Source organism: Canis lupus, chromosome 28, assembly GCF_011100685.1.
Source record: "Canis lupus familiaris isolate Mischka breed German Shepherd chromosome 28, alternate assembly UU_Cfam_GSD_1.0, whole genome shotgun sequence".
NCBI lineage: Eukaryota > Metazoa > Chordata > Mammalia > Carnivora > Canidae > Canis > Canis lupus.
This window is the reverse complement of record NC_049249.1, coordinates 1,640,891-1,662,232: the sequence shown is the minus strand read 5'-3', so window position 1 is coordinate 1,662,232 and position 21,342 is coordinate 1,640,891. Positions and strand designations below refer to the sequence as shown.

Below are 21,342 nucleotides of genomic sequence, written 5' to 3'. Positions count from 1 at the left end.
GCAGCTTTCAGGTTTCTGCTGAATCTAGGGGCAGATTAAAAAAAATTTTTTTTGTTGTTGTTATGGCTTGGACTCTGAAGAATGTTCTCTAATGAAAGCAGATCCTATTTTGGCTGTTGGCTGAGCCCAGGAGCCTCTGGCCATGTCCACTGTTGGCCAAGTTGAGTGCCACAGAGATCACTTGAGGGTGGAGGAGGCGGTGCTCTGAGTCAGGTCCACTAGCCCCTCCTATCTCTGGAACTGAAATGCTCTCTGAAGGAACAGGTTCCAGCAGGACCTGGACGTCATGGCCCATCTCAGCCACATGCCAGTATGAGAATGGAGACCATGGTTCTAGACACCAGGTGCTGCCACAGCTCAATGTCAGTGGGATCACTGTGTCTCCACCACAAGAACAGATCAGGTGGAGTGACATCAATCTTCTCCAAGGAGTCCCAGTGCTCAGAGTGGCTGTGCCCACATGGGTGCTATCTGCTCACTAGTGAGACCTCCTTGCCCTGGCCTTATTGCAAGGTCACTCTATGCTCCCTCTGCCCCCATATATGCAAAATAAAAACAGGTCCTGGTGGGGTCCTGTGCCAGTGTATGAGCTGTTGCTTTGGGAACAGTGGAACCAACAGGATCAGCCTTGTCTTGAGGATGATCTACTGTGCATTTTAGTTTAAGTCTCCTATAAAAGACCATTTGGCCTTCCTGCCTTGTCTTCAATCTCTACTTTTTTCTCTCCCCCAACACAGAGCTACCACTAGAGAGATTTTTCTAAAGCACAGACCGGACTGTGTCACCCCCAGATAATACTCCTGTAGTGTCTTCTCAGGTCTGTGACTCAGTCCCTGATACCTACTCTATGCCTGGTGTGTGAGATACCCAGAGGGTCAGGTTTGGGAGAAATGGTCTAGAAAACAAAATTGACAAATCAATGAACAAGGTAGCTCACATGAACAACAACTGCCATGAAAGAAAAAGAGAGAACAATGTGATAGGCCAGAAAGCTGGGTGGTGAGGGGGTCTGAGGTGGCTGCTTTAGGTAAATGGGTCATGGAAGGCCTCTGAGGGCTGACACCCTCTGGGCAAAGACCTGAGGGATGGGAGGAGCTGGCATGTGAAGAGTGGTGGTGGCAGCAGGTGGGTGGGTGCACCGAGGCATAGCCAGAGTAAAGGGCTGGAGGCAGGAGAGAGCTTGGGAGCAGGGCCCAGCAGAGACTAGTTCACAGGGAGCCTTTCTAAACCTGGACTTTGTTCTGCACAGGGTGGGAAGCCACTGGGAAGGTTCAAAGTGGTAAGTGATAGAATCTGATTTGCATATTTCAAAGGCTATGATTCATGAAGCTGAGCATGGGAAGCAGAGCTCCCTGGGGGAACATGCTGCAGCTAAGCAAGCATGAGTTGATTAGGAAGAGGGCCAGTAGCCATGGAGCTGGAAGATAGAGGGTGGGTCTGAGAGACATCTGGAGGAAGAACATGGGGGTGGCATGGGTGAGAGAGGAGAGACAGGGATGAATCAAGGATGAGTTCACATTCTCTGACTTGACCCACAGGGGGATGGTGGTTCCATGTCCTTATCAAGAAACAGGGCACAGCTACAGGGGCCAACGTGGGCTGGGTGAGGACAGGAGCAGGAGCAGTCTCCATTGCCCACCTTGTTAGCTCAGTTTTCCGGCTTTTTGAGCTCTGTGCACATGGGCCTTTGCTTGGGCAATTTCCTGACTGTGAGTCCTTCCTTCTCTTTTCTGGGATTGAATTCACACTTTGAATCCCAGTTCAGGTGGCACCTCTTTCCATGCAGCCTGCCCTGGTTGTCCCATCTTCTAAGCTCACAGAAAGTCGTTCCTCCCTCCAGGATGCTTCTAGTCTCTAGAGTCTAGAGCAGTTTGTCAGGCAGCCCACCTGAGCAGAGTCATTCTGCTGGCAGGCTTTGCTCACCTGTAGAAGGCCAGCTGGAGGGCCACCTGGATGAAGGCATCAGGACTGCATTTCTGCTTCTTAATGAATGTTTTCCCGAAGATGTCAAACTTGTAAACAGTGAAGTCGAGATTCTTTACTATTCTGTGGAAGAAACAGAAGAGATGCTACTACATGCAAAATAGAATGCACACACTGCAAAGTCTAACCAAGTTGCTCAAGCTTGATCTATGACTCTCGAGGACACGGTCCTTGCCCACCAGGAACATAGCAGGTGTCAGAGACAGGCCTTGACATACGGAAGTGGCAGATGGCATGCCAGATCAGGGTTCCTCTGAGCTGAAGAGGAGGCTTCGTTGGGCAGGGCAGTGGCCCTGCTTCTGGGGGTAGGGGGTGGGGGTGGCTGGGGGCAGGGAGGGGCCTGGGGGCACTGGGAAACATTTGCATGGGCAGGGAGAACACTGCCCACAAACAAAATCCTAGAAGCCCATTGCTCACAGAAGTGGGCCTGAAAGAGGCAATGCATCTGTTTAGGAAGGTGTTTGTCTCACATCCTGATTCTTTTGGCATCCTGGCCATTCTGCAGACTTGACACACCACTTTTGCCCAAGGAAAAGCCCATTTCTCAGATAAGCCTTATCTCTTCAGAAGAGTCCTCCCTGTTGTTCTATGAGAAGAAATGCCTGGAGCCTCCCTGGTGGTCAAGGTCACCACTGCAAGGGCTGCTCATTTGGGCTTTGCTGGTAACTGTGAACCCATTTTACCTGGAAACTACTGTTGAGCTTCCCAGGTCTTTACTGCCCATGAGTCACTGTCAGAATAATAGGTCGATTCCCTGAGTCTCCACTGAAACCCCTGAGCACTGATCTCCCCCTACCAATATTGACCGGTCTCTCCCCCATGATGAGGCTGGGCTCTGGGCTGACTGTCCACTGGGGCAACATTTGGCAGGGTCCACACTATCTGTCCACTGGCTGTATGTGAATGCAGAGCCCTGGGTAGGCAACCCCAACCCTCCACTCACATACTTCCTCAGGACTCAGATGCTCTCCTTGAATTATTCCCCCTGCCTCATGGGAGCTGAGCTCTCAGGGGGCCGTGCCAGGTTCAGGGGACCTAGGGAGACTCATCCCTCAGTCCCCAGCCTTCTAGCTGACTGTCCCTGGACAGGCTGAGCTCATGGTCACACAGACACCTGGAAACCTCTTGCTCAGACTGTGCACTCAGCCCCTTCAGGCAGCTCCTCCTGCTTTCCCACTTTCAGGCTTCTCTTGGCTCTCCAGCTCTGGAAAGAGAACCTTAGGGGCCCCACTCAGATCTCTGAAAGTAGAGTGGGCACCTTTCTCCATCCCGGGCTGGCCCGCCCACCAACCCACTCTCCTAGAGGGCTGCTCATCCCAAGAATAGCCCTGTAAGGTTGGATATTAGCACGATTTGTAGATGAACAGCCAAGGTCTCTCCGACTTTCCTGCCACAGCCAGCCAGCCCCCACAGCAGCTTGCAGCAGACTTGTCCTCCCTGCCCTCCGAGCCTGACCATGATCGCTCCCGCTCACCCGTGCTCTTCCCACAGTCTCCTCACTGGCTCCCTGAAGCTCCCGCAGGGGCTCCTCCCCATAACACAAGACCAGCACAGCTCTTCACAACGTGGCCTCAACTTCCCTTTAGTGCCTCTGTTCCGGCCATTCTCTCACATGCTGGTTTCAAAAACAGCCTGGATCCTCTATGAACCTGGACAAGCTTGAACAAGCTGCCTTTCTGCCTCTTCTCCAGCTGCCCGCACCGTGAACTATCATCCCTCAAAGCCCATTACTGCCAAGCCTTCCCACAGTGTCCTGGTGGAATTCCACTCCTGTGTCCTCTGTGGGCTCGGGCCTGTATGCCTTTCTCTCTGGTTTGGGCGCTTACTGTGTCACACATGTTTTAGTTTGGGGGACTGCAGTGTGGAGGGCAGGCTCCGTGGCATATTCGTTTCTGTGTCCTCAGCCTTTCTATTATAGTCCTGGCACACTCACATGTTTGATGAGTGAATGAATGAATGAATGAATGCTGTTCGCTGACTGAATGAGGGAATGAACAACCAAGGGCCAGATCTAATCTAGTTGCCAGCCTGCAGCTGCCACTGTGCTCCTGCAGGTCCCCTTCTCCTGCGCGGGGGTCTGAACTGCCTCTCAGCCCTTGGGGAGAAAGGCCCCCTTGTCTAGTTGCGGTATAAGTTCAAGCAAATTGAAATAGCTTGGATTCAAATGACCTATTCAAACCAGTTGTTTATTACTCCCCCCGAAAGCAAGGGAATGATTTCCTCACCTTGACTCTGCTCAGGCAGGTGAAACCCATGAAAAAATAGCTCCATGTTTGCATTTTATGGAAATGATGGAGACCTCTGCAATGTTATTTCCCCAAGAGTTAAACTCCCCTTTAGTTTGACTAACATTTCCATGAGGGGGCAGGCGAGGGGAGGCAGAAGAGCTGGGGTCTTGGGAAGCTTCCAGGGTGCCTCATCATCCCCACTGGAGGGGCCTGGGGTGGGGGTGGACATGGGGTGACCCCAGAGCATCACCCTCAAAGAGACTTGCACTTTCTACCGTTGAAGTTTTTCCGCCGAGGAGGCTAAGAGGCCTTGAATTTCTGGGGAGCATTTCCAACGCAGCCTCCTAGGGGCCGGGAGCTCACTGACAGAGTCGGCTCGGACCAGCTTCTTGCCACTCTTCACCCTGCTGGCACAAAGAGGCGACCACCTGAAGCCGGAGCTGGGGGCTGCAGGCAGCAGTTCCTGCCCTCTGCAGTCCTCCTAGCTGGTGGAGCTTCAGTGAGCTGCCCCCTGGATCGACTGCACAGATAAATAGACTGACGCTTGGTCGGAGATGCCACCCAAATAAGCACATGGCACAGCCAGGATTCCGGCCAGTTCCACCTGACTCCAGAGCCTGGTGTTTACTTTCACGTTTCCTGCTCCACCACATTCTACAACTGACACTTAGGAAACAGTTGGAGAAAAATTGAAGAAGCAAACTGTGTTGTTTTGTCTATGAGGGCTGGTATGGGCTTTTAGGGATTCTAAAGAGTTCCTAAAGCATGGAAGAGATTTAGAACTTAGATTCAGGGAGAAGATTCTGGACAGGAGGGAATGAGCAAAACACAAATTGTTGGAAGGAACCCAGTGTGTTTAAGGGATAAGAAGCACTCAGTCCAGCCAGCTTGGAAGCTAGGGAGGAAGGTCCAGCCCAAGGAGATGGAGGAGGTGCAGCTCAGAGACCTCCCCTCCTTTGTGCTGGATCAACAATCGGCCCAGCTCTGACTCAGAACAAGTGCTAGGTATGGATCTGGGCTTCCCTGGGCCAAAGCAGACGTTCCTTTTTGGCTGAGAATTCTTGGCCATGCTTCACCTCACTGCCTTCACTGTGGTCCTGTCTGCCCCTTCTGTCTGTGGCAGATAAAAGTATATGATGTCAAATTGGTTTTCAAATCCATCTTTTGCTAAGACACTTTCCAGACTAATGCAGCCCCCCGGTGGCCACCCACATTTTTCTTGGTCAGCTTGGAGGCCCCTTGGCAGTCTGGTTTTGCCTCCCATGGCTGCTGCTGAGGGGCCCTGCCCCCAGACTCACATGTGCTTCAGCAGATGCTCTGTGCACTGAACCAGGACGATGCCGTCAAATGGGGAGTGTTCACACACTACGCCACAAGTGCCATCTCGTCCCACCACAAACTGCAACAAGGAAGAAAAAGGTGAGTGGATCTCAGGTAGAGTCTGCATTTCAGACTAGCCCCTTGGTTCCAGGCCAGGTCTTCCAGGCCTCTAAGGGGGATCTCTCCTCCAAGGATACCAAAGCATGTTATCTCTGGAAAAGAATGCTATATGAAATTGCCATGACCTGAGAATATGGCCTCAAGATAGCTCTATGATGTCACCGCCTTCCCAGACATGATCTGGGCAGTGAGGCCGGAGGCCAAAGTTCTGTGACTAAAGGAGCCCAGTGACTCCTAAGAGCTCACACTGAAGCTGTGCACACTTTCCTTAGCTCATGGGCAAGTTCCTTTGGCTTAAGTACTGTTTCCCCCTCATGGTGTGTAACAGGGCCACAATCCTACACAGCCTTGTGTGATCATGTGTCTAAATGGAACCTGTGCATTTAGCCACCATTGATTTTATTCCCAGGATCTAGACCAGGGTCTACCTGGTAGTAGGTGCTCAGTAACTTGGTTGAATGAGTGAAAGAGAGGTAATGATCCAAGTTGGATGGTGTGCAGATTCCTAGGGAGAAATGAACTGTCATTTGAAGGGAGTGAAGGAAAGGTGTTCTGAGGATGCTCCACTAACTGCTGCCTGGGCTTCCCTTCAGGGACCTGGACTCCAGGTCTGCCACACACCCCGGCAGCTGGGAAATCTTCAGCAAGACATCTCAGCTCTCTGGCTTCAGTGTGATCCCACTGAAAATGGATCCAATAAAACCCAGTTCACAGGATTGATAGGAGGATTGGAGAGAAGGTATAGGAAAGGTCCACAGCCTTTGTACTTAGCTAACTTCAAAAAGGGACATACTCAGCACATACAGAAATGCTGGGAAAAAATAATGAGAATGTGAGATTTGATTGTTAATGTATGACCTGGATAAGGTGAGGCTGCCCATAGTTCAGCTCAGCACAGCGTCACATGCAAGAGAGTCTAGTCCACCATCCGCAAACAAACCAGCAAACAAACAAGCTATTGGCATTCTTACTGATGCTCTTCTAGGGCACTGGCACAGTCAAACACATGTGAGCTGACTCCCCTGATGTCTTCTCCGGTCCCTCACGTGCCAGTGTATATAGTGTGCCCGAATCTTTACTCCTACTCTTTTTTTTTTGTTTGTTTGTTTTTTTTTTTTTTTTTTGTTTATGATAGTCACACAGAGAGAGAGAGAGAGAGGCAGAGACATAGGCAGAGGGAGAAGCAGGCTCCATGCACAGGGAGCCCGACGTGGGATTCGATCCCGGGTCTCCAGGATCGCGCCCCGGGCCAAAGGCAGGCGCTAAACCGCTGCGCCACCCAGGGATCCCTACTCCTACTCTTTAAACGACCTCCCCACATGGTCTTTCTCAAGGCTGATCCTTGCAGGTTCTTTTCTCTTTTTCCCCAATGTCCTCTGCTTCTCCATCCTGAGACTAGCTCCTGATCTTTTCAGTTCAGGTCCATGGAGCCTGTTTGGCTTTCCCAGCTCATCTGATCATCTGTCCTGCCTCTGAAAAGAGTCCAGGGGTGGGCACAGTCACCCATGTGAGGCAGGAGGGGAAGACTGTGCCCACTCATGCATTAGTGCTTTTCTGTTCTTGCCACTGCAACAAAAGGGAGGAAAAGAAAACCACTACCCTGGCTTGCTATGTTTCTGGTTCTGTACTTCCATTATATCATTTCATTCCCATAGCTGCTCCATGAAAGATAACAAGCCATTAGCACCACTGTGGAGGCTAAAATAGCCAGCACAGCAGCAAGAGAACTCATCAGAAATAGTAGAATCAATATGCAAACCAATAAAAAGCATATAGGGGCCAGAGAAAGAGAAAAATGAAATGTTGCTTATTGGTGGGAGAGATACTAGCCCAAAGCATAGCGATCGTTGGCTATTTAATGTGGTCATTGTGAAAGTGGGGTGGCTTTAAAAATAAACAAGGTTCAATTCAGGATTGACACAGGGGAGAAAAAAGGTTGGAGGAACAGAAAAGAATGGACCCAACCTCGACCTCACCTGCACCTGCTGGAGTATTTTTCTCCAGGTCAAACTGAGTGTCATGTTTCTGAATTGATGTCATGAGAATGAAAAATATATGAATTGCTTTATTTCATTTTATGACTTTCCTTGTATGGAGATGCTGGACTGTCCTACTTCTCAGGGATGGAATGTAGTGTGTTGAAATGGCCAGCAGGTAGGAGCGATGGAGATTCAGAAAAGCTGGCCTCTCTGGGCATCAGACATGATTCTTGCTGAATGTGTTGAGGAAGTGTTGAGCGGGCCCCCAGGATACCCCCACCTTACAGTGTGTGCTGGGAGATGGGGAATGAGCCCCAGCTCTGACCCAGAGGTCCACACTCCTGGCCCAGGCTACAGGAAGGTTGGGAGTTTGAGTTGGGTTTGGTCACTTGCTCCTGAGAAGAGTTCCGGCCAGTCCAGAGGCTGATACCAGTGGCACATTTCCAGTGCCTTCAGCTCCCTTGGCCCCAGATGCAGCATAGGCCAGGGAGTGAGCATCTGCTGACTCAGGCCCCTGGCCAAGCCACTGGGGAAGCTTACCTGTAGGGATTTGTCATACCAGCGGTTTGCCCCATTCTTGCTGCAGCCTCCACCATGAAGGAGCTGGAGCGCCCTGTTGGTGTCGTTGAGATCCACACCTCCTGGGGCGTCCAGGCACACGAGGCAGATGCAGCGTTCAATCATATCCAGGGCGTCCCGGTTGGTGGAGTCTGCAGGCCAGGCAAACAAGGCCTTAGCACCTACCCTCCAAACCAGGTCTGAGGTCCCCTCCACAGAACCTCACACAGCACAGGCAGGCACACACATGGACACCCAGCCCTTGAGTCAGTCCTGACCTGACTTCTCTCCCAAATCCAGTGGGTGGGCCATGAAATCAGACAGACTGTCCTGAACTTCTGTGTTAATCCCAGCAGCCAGCTTACTGTCATGGTCTCTGCAAGAATCCCACTCACTCTTTAGCTGTGGCCAGATCTTCCCCAGATGGATGGTCGCTGGACCTGCCTTCCAGGATGAAGGGACTCATGGGGGGCCTTCTGCATGGACATTAGACCCTCAGGCCAGCCTTTGCCAGGGGAGGAGCTCCAATTCCTCCATCCAACAGTACTGCTCCCTGATACCTCCCCACCCCTACCACTGCACCAGTTGAGAGCTGCATCTGGGTCCTGAACTAAAATTTTTAAATATTAGGTGCTGAAATTTAAAAATCAGTCCTCTTCATATGAAAAGCTGAAGTAAAGGAGTCAAAGTCTTGCTCTCCCAGCCTCCTGCCACCTCAGCAACTATTTCAATGCAGAGTGCAGATGGAAGGGCCAGGCTGCCCCAAAGCCATATCCACGTGAGCCCATTTGGGTCATTTCAGGCATGTGGAACTCCTCAGGACAAATAGGCTAGGAGCCACTGAGTTGTGCCAGAGATGTGCCACCAAGGCTGCTTGATTTCTCCATGGGGGACAATTGGGTACAGGGTTCCTCCCTGAAGAGAGCTGGGCCAGCCAGATGGGCAGCCTCCTCCACCTCCATCACCTCCTCTACCAGACTTTAGGGCTGGATGCTGTTACAGGATGAGGTGCAGGGTTACCAAGTCCCTGCCAAGTCTCAGAGCATCCTATGCATGGAAGATGGGGTGCAAAGTATTTGGAAGCAAGGGTGCACTGTGGGGAAGAGACTGCTAGCTGCATATGGCAATACCCATTCTCCCTTGAGTCATGGAGTGCTCAGTTTTAGCTTGGCACAGGGGAACCAGAACTAAAGCTGCATTGCCCAGCTTCCCTTAGGGGGAAGCCACACATAGAAATTCTGCTAACAAAATTTAGAAACACTATATGACAGCTTCCAAGAGACTTACTTAAAAATAACTAGCATGTCTTCTTTGCCCTTCCCACTTTCCTCTATTCATTGCTGGGACACAGGTGTGATGGCTGGACCTCTAGCCTCCATTTTGGATCATATGGATGTGGGCCACACCCTTGCAGGGAGATAGAAGAACCCTAGCCACCATGTATCAGCTCTGGGTGACTTACTTCTGGTACACATGAGAGAGAGAGAGAAAAACCTCTGTTTTCCTTAAGCCACTATTATTTTGTGTCCTCTGTCATATGTGGCCAAATGTAATCCTAACTGACCCATCTGGTGATGTTGGGTGCACGTTCTCCTACCGCAAGACTTAGCTGGAGCTGAGAAGCTGCATCCTTGGTTTACCATAGTCTTCTCTCATTCATTCAACCCCCTTGGTCCCTGTAGGTATTGAAATTCAAGGTCCCTGTCCAGGAGGCCATTTGTCAGAGAGAAACATTCTTCAGGCTGAGGAGTCCCCCAAGATGACAGTCAGGACCCTCCCTGCTCCCTCTTGTCCCATCAAGGCAGGCACTTGGGCAGGCCCTGGTCCTGAGTGCTGACCCTTCTATTTACTGTAGTCAGCCCAAGCCCAGGCACCCCCCAACCCCCACCGCCCTGCTCCTGCCCTTCCCCTCCTGACTGGGATCCCACTTCCTGCTGAGTCAGAACTGCCTCTGTCAGAGTCCCTGGCTCTGGAGGCTTCTCTTCTTCCAGAGCCTCAAGCCAAAGGGAAAAAAAAAAAAAAAAAAAGCCCATAATCTCTCACAGCCATCTGAAATCTGCTTTCCTGAAGTCCAGGGAACATGTGGGAGCAGGTGTGGCTTCCACACCCCCAGCATCAGTGTTGGTCTTGCCTGTGGGCTAGAGCCAGGCACAACACTACCTTCCTCAGGCAGTGAGAGGCCAAGTCCATACACAGTCTGACACTGCCAATGGGAGCCTGTCCTTCCTTATGTCTAGCTAGGGACCCAGGGTGGCCTTCGATGAGGTCCTGTCTGTTCCTCTCTGCTCTTGGCCTCACATTGACCCTCCCTGGGGTATGTGGTGACTTCCCCCTCCCAGTGCAGTCAGCCTTGAGTGGGGCAGTCCCTAAGACCCTTCCCTGGGCCTCCTCAACATGTGCTAGGCACACAATGCTAAGCCCACCTCTGCTGGTCCCTGCTCTGCCCATGTGGTTTCTCCAGTTCATGAGAGGTATCCATGCGTAATCTCATGTGAACAAAATCTCTAGTCCCCACCCATATCCTTCCTCCCACTTCTTGCAAATCCCTCTCACAGAAAGCCTTCTGCTCTGAGGAGAATGAAGAGCAAGCCAGCCCAGCATTGGGTCATCTGTTCCCCATTTCCTGTGTAGAATGAGGGCTTGGAGAGCACTATATTTTCAAGACACACCCTCCTTGATCCTGATGGGGCCAGGATGACTCATTATCTTCTGCATGGCCTCTTGTGCTTTCCTGGAGTCTGATCAACTCCAAGGCTTTAGGCCATGACTTCAGGATCTAAAGGTAAAGGTAACCTGGTTGATGCTCTAGGGAAATTCCCCTTCCCTCTGCTCAAGTGTGGTGTAATCACTGTGTCACCATCTTCAATCTGAAATAACTTCTACTCCCCATGAGGTTGTGTCTAAATAGGGCCCTTTGGGCTCCATGGCTCACCATGCTGCCCCTTCAGGGTCATCTCCCCTGAATCTCTGCAGGGATCTCATGCTTCCTACCATTCTCTGGACACCTGGGCTCATTCACCTCTTCATCGTAGCATAGGATGTCTCCTGGATAGGGGCTCTTCTCTTTCTCTGCCTATCAAAGTTCCACTCATAAACCCCTCCCAAGCTCCTCGATCCTCTAACAGGGCTGACCCTATGTTTGATGTAGGTAGGAACAGCCCAGACAGAGCTCTTGCCCTCCAGAACTCCTCACATCCAGAGCATGCCAGTTGCTTATTCAATGCAGACAAGGAACCTCTGCTCTGTTCATCAGGCTGGCCTCGTACAGCACCTGGGGCCAGGGCTGGACCAGTCCCCTCTGTACCCATTGTCTCCTACTACATTGTGCATGCTCCTACAGCACATGACCCTGTTGCTGACTTCAGACATCCCCATGTTTCAAACACTGCCAGTCCAGCCCCAGAAGCCCTGATCTAGTCTCCTCCCCCATGTCTGTGAACTTGCAGAGGGTGGCGCCTCAGTTGCCCACGTGGGTACAGGAAAGTGTCCATGGACAGGTGAGGCTGAGACTTGTGTCCACGCTCAGAGAAGGAATCTTGGAGTCCAGTGGGCTTGAGGCTTTGGGGCATGGAGTCTCATAGGATGGGGGGATGGCGAGAGGTTGGGAGAGGATGGAGATAGAGAAGGGATTCCTTATCCTTTGTGAGGCTCCCAGCCCTGGTCCTCTTTGCTCCAATAGGAGTCCCTGCCAATGGTTCTGGTGCCTGATCCTGCCCTGTGTGCTATTCTGGGGGTTCCTCTGGGCTCCCAGGCTGGCTGGTGACTTCAGAGCATGAGAAGTCCTTGGCCAGGCTGGGATCAAATTCAAATGGGAAGAGAGGAAGGGAGAAGCATGTCAGGAGATAACAATGCTGGAAAAGGTTCTGAGGGCTAAGGTGTAGACACCCGGGCTTGTGGATAGAGCTTGTGGGTGAGAAGACCACCCCTGGCTGCAGTTCATTATAGGTGAAGGCATAAAGGATTTAGGTGAGGTTGAAGAATGCAGTGAAGTGATGCTATTAGTTAACCTTTGTCGACCATCTACTACATGCCTGGCATCAATCTAAGTCCTCATATTGATGAACACGATATAATAATTTTTATCATCCCCATTCACAGAGAAGCTAAACACCTTGCATCCAGCAAATTGAGGGAGTTAGACTTGATCCCAGATATGCAACCTCAATGCCCAGGCTGGGGACAGATCATCAAGGGCTGTGAATAGCAGGATCAGGAAGTGGACTTCATGAGCAATGACAAGAAGCCACCAAAGTATCTTGGGCAGGGGCTGATGTGGTCAGAGCAGTCTAGGATGCCTAGCAGTTTGGGGAGGATGTGGGCCTTGTGGGCAGTTAAGGGATCATTGGCAGCCCCAGTGCTGCACATCTAGGCCCTGTTGATCAGGTCTCAGTGAGCTCTGAGACCCCTGGCTGAGTATCTGCCTAACTAAAATTTCCTTAGTAACAGCTTCAAGGCCAATGTGGAGTGGGCAGGCTATAGCTCCTCCAGGAAACCCATAGCAGGCCTGTCTAGTCAGGATGCTGGGGAATAGACCTAACACATCCTTTGGGCAGGAGAGTGAAGGCTTGGCACACTCCCTCCCAGCTGGACAAACAAAGCTGACAGCAAACAAGGACAGCTTCCTAGGCATCCGTGCCCCAGCCGCCTCCAGGCAGGAGAGAAGGCCCTCCAAGGAGGGACTGAGCCATCATCATCACGTGCAGGTTGTGCAGGGCCCCAGAGCTCAGCACCAACCAATAGTAACCAGGTCCTGGCTCATTAGGCAGGATGAAATGGGAGCAGGACAGCCGAGCTGGGATGCCAGGTGGCCTTGCAAATGAACTCCCTGCATACAAGTAGCTGATCGGTCAAAGGCTGACAAGTTTATCATGTAAGGCAGAAAATGAACTACACCAAACTCATCCACCATGACTCTGGCCCAAATGTAATGGAAACAGGGGGCGGTGGGCTGGAGGCATGCAGCAGGAGCCGTTTGTCTTGTGACATTCTCATCGAGCACACAGAGGCTCGTTTAATGTAGTAAATCAATCTTCCTCAAGGAGCCCCTGCTTAATAGTGAGAATTTGGAGTTGAGTAATAGGAGGAGCTTGCTCTGCCTCCCATGCCTGGAGAGTTGATAGCTTTGGTGATGCGGAAATTCCAGAGGCCACAAGGCCTTGGAGGACCCTGGAGCTTCCGTTAAAGACTGAAAGCTTACAGACTATGACCATGAGCACACACACACAGCTCTGTCTTGGACACTTGCCTTCTCCAGTTGATCACCTGGGAGTTTGGCTCAAGTCAGATTCTTACTGTCCTGCCTCACATGGTCTAGGGAAATGGAAACACTAGGCTCCTCTTCTGAGGTTTAGATCTTTTAAACCTTTGTCAATTCCATCTGAGGATTTTTCTTCCCCAGATGAAGGGATTGTATCTCCTTTTGGGATGGGAAACTGCCATCACACATCCCATGTTCCGCTCTACTACTCTATGGTTTATGGAATAATCTTTATGCTCCCAGTCGTCAGAGGCTATGGGGAAATACTTTCAGCAAAAGTATTTCTTGCCCAGTGAAATCTGGTTCTTGCAAATCAGAACTGCTTTTATCTGAGTCACAAAAACCTCTTTAAAGAGCTCAAAAAGGAGGAACTTCTGCTTCCAAGAACATCAAGTAGACTTTTCTCTATCACTTCCACTAAAACCCCTGGACATTATATTTAAAACAAACATAAGAAGACTCTGAAAGATGGAGAGAGAGGGGCTAGGGACTTCAGGACCCAAGGAACAAAATGATGGTGAGTTCCTTGGTTGTTCTAGACTGAATTGTGTCTCCTCCACCTTGAAATTCATTTGTTGAAGCTTTAATCCTCAATATTTACCTGTTGAAGCTTTAACTGTATTTAAAGGTGAGCCCTTTAAAGAGGTAGTTAAGGTTAAATGAGGTCATAAAGGTGAGGCTCTAAACCAATATGACCATTGTTCTTATAAGAAGAGGAAGAGACGCATGTGTGCACAGAGAAAAGACCATTGGTCATCTGCAAGCAACAGAGAAAGGCCTTAGGAGAAACTAATATGCCAACACCTTGACTTTGGATTTCCAGCTGCCAGAACAGTGAGAAATAAATATCTGTTGTTTAAGTCACTCAGTCTGTGGTATTTTGTTGTAGTAGTCCTAACAAACAAATACACCGGGTTTTCTGTTTTATGTAAAATATCCCAGAGCTCAAATAGCCAGTAAAATAAAACACAAACAAATGTAGACAAAAAAAAAAAAAAAATCCAACAAAAGCCTGCTTTCTTCAGTCAAAGGGCCCGGGAAAAGAATAACTAGCAAGAAAGGAAATTTTAGGTAATATCCTTCCTCCATGCCAGCAAAGGCAGAGTGGGGCCTAGACTTGTAACAAGTCTGTAATGAAGCATGTCAGTCTCTGATGGTATCAGAGAAGGCATGGTCTCAGATAGAAGCTGGGATATCCATCTGCATTGGGTAGTAATCACCACCTCAGTTGCTCCACAGATAGCATCAGTAGAATAAAGCAAGAAAGTACTCAGAGAAATAATGGCAAAAATTTCCTAAATTTGGCAAAAGACATAAACTTAAAGATTCACGATTCATTAATTCCACACAGGGTAAATTCAAAGAAATCCACATCAAGACATTATCATAGTCAAACTACTGAAAACTAAAGACAAAGAAAAAAATCTTGAAAGCACAGAGAGAGAGAAAAATGCTTTATCTATAGGAGAAAAAACAATTCAAATTATGGTATATTTCTCATCAGAAACCATGAAGACTGGTAGAAAGTGGCACAACTTTTTTAAGTGCTGAAAGAAAAGTACTGTCCACCCAGAATTCTATATTTAGCAAAGATATCCTTCAGGAAGGAAGGGAAATCAAGACATTCTTAGATGAGGAAAAACTAAGAGCGTTTGTCTCCAGTATCTGCCCTAAAAGAAAAGCTAAAGGAATTCCGCTCCCCTCCCCACACACACAAAAGTAAGTTTTATAAAGAAAGGAACATTGAAACATCAAGAAGGAAGAAGGAACAACAGAAAGAGTAAATATTTTAGTGAATTAATTTTCATTCTATTTTTGAGTTTTTAAAAATTATATTTCAGCATTGAAGCAAAATTATAACACTGCCTGATGTGGCTCTAAATTTATATTAGAGGAAATAGTTAAAAGAATTATATTATAAATATGGGAGAGTTAAGGGATGTAAGGGATGGTAAACTTTCTACATTTCATTAAAGCTGGCAAAACTTCAACACCAGTAGACAGTGATAAATCATACATATATATATATATATACTGTATACTATATATATCATATATATACACATATACTATATATACTATATATAAATCATATATATACACACATATACTATATATATAATATATATATAGTAACACCTTTAGAAACCACTAGAGAACATATACAGATATACTAAAAACCTTATGATAAATCAAAATGGAATTCTAAAAAATGTTCAGGTAACTCATAGGAAGGCAGGAAAAAGAAAGCACGACTTGAAAAACAGAGATAACAAAAAACAAAATGGCAGCATTAAATCCCAGCATATCAATAATTTCAGTGATAGAAATTGACAAGGTAGATTAAAAAAACACATCCTAGTTATATTCCATGTACAAGAAACTCACATCAAATAAAATGATGCAGATTGCTTGAAAGTAAAAGATAGGAAAAAGATGCATCAAGCAAACATTAATCAAAAGAAAGTAGGAGTCACTTTATTAATATCAGATTAAGTAAGCTTCAGAGCAAAGAAAATTACCAGAGACATTGAGGGGCATTACATAAAACAAAATGATCAGCCTACCAGGAAGACATAGCAATCCTAAGTGTGTATGTAACAAACATACCACAAAATATGTGAAGAAGAAACCGACAGAACTGAAGGGAGAATAGACAAATTCACAATTATACTTGGGGACTTAAACACCCCTTTTTCAATAATTGATAGACCAACTAGACAGAAAGCAAGAATATAGAAAAAATCAACAACACTATCAATTAACAGGATCTAATTGACATTTATAGAACACTCCACCCAACAATAGCAGAATGCACATTATTTTCAAGTGCCCATGGAATATATACGCCAAGGTAGACCATGTTCTAGGCTATAAAACACCTTCAAATTGAATTGAAATCATATAAAATGTATTCTCTAACGTATGAAAGCAAAGTAAAAATAAATAACAGAAAAATAACAAGAAAAGTTCCAAACATTTGGAAACCAAACAATACTCTTCCAAGTAATCCACAGGAGAAAGGGAAAGTCTTAAGGGAAATTAAGAAAACCACATTGCAATGAGTGAAAATAAAAATACATTTTATCCAGATTTGTGGGCACAATTAAAGCACTAAGAAACGTATAGCACAATTGCTTACATAGACAAGAAGAAAATTTTTAAATGAATTCTATAAGCTGTTACCTGAAAACCTAGAAAAGGAAGAGCAAAATAAAGCTATCAGGAGGTAGGAAATAACAAGAATTGGAAACCAATAGAATTGAAAACAAGACAAAAACAATAAAAAGAAAGCTAGTTTCTTCAGAAGATCAATCAAATCTCTAGCAAGTCTTGCAAAAGAAAGAGAGAGAGAGACAGAGAGGAAGGGAACACTATTAAGGATGAAATAGGGGTAGCACCACAGACCCTGCAGACATCAAAAGGATTATAAAGAAATACTATGAACAACTCTACAGACACAAGTTTGACAACTTAGATGAAATAGAGCAATCTCTTGAGAAATATGAACTACCAGAATGTACCATATCTAAATAAATACTTTGGATAGCCCTATAACTATTAAGAAAATTGAATTTATAAGTTTAAAACTCCAGAAAAAGAAATCTCTAGGCCCAGAAGTTTTCACTGGAGAATTGTACCAAATACTTAAAGAAGAATTAAAAGCCATCCATACCATTTCTTCCATATAACATAAGAGGAAAGAACACTTCCTAATTCATTTTATGAATCCAGCGTTACTCTTATACCAAAACAAGATGAAAACAGTATAAGGGGAAAAAAAGCCACAACACCTAACCAACTATAAACCAACAATCCTCATGAATATAGATACAAAAATATTGAACAACATATAAGCAAATAGAATTAAGCAACACATAAAAAGAATTATATAGGAAGTAGAGCTTATTAAAGGAATGCAAGCCTGGTTCAATATCTGAAAATCAATCTATATAATCCACGATATTAACATATTATAGAAAAATCATGATTATGTCAATTGATGCAGTCAATAGATTTGACAATACTTTTAAAATTCAACATCTATTCACGATAATATCTCAGAAAAATAAAAATTGGGGGGAACTTCCTCAACTTCATAAAAAACATCTCAAAAAATGCTATTGCTAATATCATTTTAAGGGTGAAAAACTGCATGCCTTTCCCCTAAAATCAGGAAAAAGAAAGGATACCCACTCTTATCACTGTTATTCAACATAGTACCGGAAGTTCTGCTCAGAGCAGTAAGGCAATAAAAGGGAATAAAAGGGATACAGATCAGAAGGGGCAAAAATCCTTATTTTCACATGACATGATTGTTTATGTAGAAATTCTAAGGAATATACCCCCCAAAAAAACCCCAAACCTCCTAGAACTAATAAATTAGTTCAGCAAGTTTGAAAGATATAAGATAAACATACAAAAATCTATTGTATTTCTGTATATTAGTGACAAGCACATGAACACTAAAATTAAAAATGTAATACCATTTACAATGATGCAAAACAATGAAACACTTGAGTGTATCTAACAAAAATGTATAAGACTTGTATGCTGAAAAAGAAAAGACTTGTATGCTGAAACTACAAAACACTAATAAAAGGAATCAAAGAAGATCTAAGGAAATGGAAGGATGTATTATGTTCATGCATAGGAAGACTCAACATATTGTAGATGTCAATTCTTCCCAATTTGATATACAGGTTTAGCACAGCTTCCATCCAAATCTCAGCAAATTTTTTGTAGATGCAGACAAGATAATTTTAAAATTTATAGGAAAAGGCAAAGGAACTAGAATAGCTAAAACAATTTTGAAAAAGAATAAAGTTGAAGGAATCAGTATATCCAACTTTAAGACTTATTATATAGCCTATAACCAAGATTATGTGCTATTGGCAGAGAGATGAGCATAGAGATTAATGGAAGAGAATAGAAAACCCCAAAATAGACTCATATAAATAGGCCTAATTGATTTTGACAAAGGCATGAAAGTAATACAGTGGAGGAAGGATGACCTTTTCAACACATGTTGCTGGAACAGTTGGAAACCTATGGACAAAATAAACAAATAAAATTTTAAAAAAGAAAAAAAGAAAACCTGGCTTTAAATCCTCACACGTTATAAAAAATTTAATTCAGAATGGATCATAAACTTAAATGTACTGATGTAATATCAACTTTTAGAAAAAATACACGAGAAAATCTTTGGAATCTAGGGCTAGGCAAAGAATTCTTAGACTTGGCACCAAATGCATGATTCATTAACAGAAAAATTGACAAACGACTTCATCAAAACTGAAAACATTTACTTAATTTGTAACATCATGTTAAGAAGATGAAACCATAAGTTACAGATTGGGAGAAAATCTAGAACCACAGCCAAAAAAGGGCTAGTAAAGAATATATATGGGACGCCTGGGTGGCTCAGTGGTTGAGCATCTACCTTCAGCTCAGGTCATGATCCCAGGGTACTGGGATCAAGTCCCGTATTTGGCTCTACAGGGAGCCTGCTTCTCCCTCTGCCTGTGTCTCTGCCTCTCTCTCTGGGTCTCTCATGAATAAATATATAAAATCTTAAAAAAGTATATGTATATAAACAACTCTCAGACTCACAGTAAAAAAACAACAAAAACCCAAACCCAAACAATCTAATTAGAAAATGAGCAAAAGACAGGAAATGACATTTCACCAAAAAGGATATATAGGTGGCAAATCAGCTATGAAAAGATACTCCACATCATTAGTCACTAGCAAAATGTAAATTAAAACTACAATAAGATTTTACTACACACCGATCAGAATAGCTAAAACAAAACAAAACAAAAGGAACAACAGCAAATGCTGACGAGGATGCAGAGAAACTGGATCACTCATACATTGCTCATGGGAATGTGAAGTGGCACAGCTGCCAATCTGGAAAACATTTTAATGGTTTATTTAAAAACTAAACATGCCACTATCAATATTATTCCTGGAATTTTTCCTAAAATAAAAAGTTATGATCACACAAGTCATCTATATGTGTGTGTGTGTGTAATGTTCATAGTAGTTTTATTTATAATAGCCAAAAAGTAGGAACCACTCAGGTGTCCCTCAACAGATAAATGGTATCAACCATTGTGATTCATACCAAGGAATAAATAAAAAGGAAAGAACTATTGACACATGGGACAAGGTGGATGAGCCTCCAGAGAATTATGCCAAGTGAAAAAAGCCAGTCTCGGAAGAGTACATACTGTACGATTCCATTTATACAATGTTCTTAGAACAGTAACGGTATAGAAAGTGAAGACAGATTCCTGGTTGCCAGGGGTTAAGGAGGGATGGGGTTGGAACGGAAGTGGGTGTGGCCATAAATGGCAACATAAGGGATCCTTGCAGGGATGGGAATGTTCTCTATCTTGACTGTATTAATGTCAATGTCAATATTGTTGTGATACTGTATTTGTGTATTTTACAAGATGTTAGCATGGTAGGAAAGGGGTACAGGTGAGATTATTTCCTGTAAGTGCATGTGCATCTACAATTATACCCAAATAAGTTTAATTTAATGAAAAAAAAATTCAAGAACTAAGTATTACTCTTTCTTCTGGGTTTGAAACACCCTTCCCACAGGGGCAGATTTCAAGTGATATCTTACTTCCAGAATTAGGAGAAGGGTGGTGAGTAGAAAGGGGCATGAGATTAAAAACCAAAAAACTTTCCACCCACTTTTTACCCCAAATATCATAAAATGGAAAGTGAGGGCCAGAGAGACGGCTACTGGGGAGAAATGAAAGAAAACAGTGTGCACACTTGGAGCATGTGGCATGTGGGGAGCCCAGGGGAAGCAAAAGAGCACCCCAGAGTTAATGAGGGTTAGGGCTCTGGGACAAGGAGTGCAGGCCATTCAGTCTGAGTCCACGAGTCACTGTCACTGATGGAATGGATATTCAACAGGTGCCCGTTTGCAGCTCACCAGATTTTTCCAGAGAGGTTGTGAGACTTGGACAAACCATCCCCACAATGTTTCCTCAAATTTAATAAGAGTTATTATTTAGCAAACAGCCTCTGTGAGCCAGGCACCAGACCACCTGCTTTGCAGCTCCTCCACACCCTCCCTGTCTTGGCCACAGGCCAGGTCCATCACCTCCGTGTCCTAGCCTAGGAAGCCAGCTCCAGGGCATACAAGGACAGCCAGGTCAAGCCCAGGCCTCTGAGGCAGGCAACCGGCCTCTCCGGCCTGGATGCCCGCATACAGGAGAGCCTTCCTGCTGCCACTGTGAGAGGGAGACAATGCCCGCCCCCCAAGCCTCCAGCCCCCCCTCCCACCCCCCAACCCCCTACCCCCACCCCCCACCCCCCACCCCGAGGAAAGAAAACAGCAGTCAGCCTTGGCAGCCCAGGAGGTATTTCTGGGCCAATTAAATGAGGAGAGGCTGTTATTGCTAATGTGTAATTGGTTTTAAAATCAGCAGACTTGTCTATCTCTGGATGGCAATATTTAAGCAGCAAAATGCGCATCCTGAGTGGTTCTTGTAAACCATGACCGAGGCCTTCTCCAGACTCAGGGGCCTTCTGTCAGTTCCCACCTTGAAGCAGTGGCTCAGCTCTAATTGGCTGCTGGAGATAAATATTGCCGGCGCTGTGTAAACAAAAGCATCTGCCTGAAGTCTGCCCGCAGGATCTCGGTGCTGCACCCAGGAAAGCCAGCGGGCTCCAGGGTGGGGGTGGGGGCTCTCTGAGCTGGCTATCCTTTTCCTACAAATTGACAAGCGCTGTAGTCTTCCAGACTCGGGGCTGAATGTCTAATCAAATTTCCAGGCCAGGATGACAGTGTCGGTCCTCCTGGGTTCAGGAAGGCCGCAGCTCCAAGGCTCTGTGGGGAGGGAAGGTCCTGAGGGGTTACTTGTGCCCT

The 21,342-nt window shown here is 46.1% G+C and overlaps 1 protein-coding gene across 1 annotated transcript in view; it reads right to left on the bottom strand.

Annotated features, from left to right (window-relative positions):
* The window catches only part of CHAT (choline O-acetyltransferase), a 52,771-nt gene that overhangs the window by 12,885 nt on the left and 18,544 nt on the right, over positions 1–21,342 (bottom strand). Inside the window, 4 exon segments of the mRNA XM_038579224.1 lie at positions 1,924–2,046; positions 4,487–4,615; positions 5,510–5,610; positions 8,171–8,340. Of these exon segments, the coding sequence (XP_038435152.1) occupies positions 1,924–2,046; positions 4,487–4,615; positions 5,510–5,610; positions 8,171–8,340 (523 nt within the window).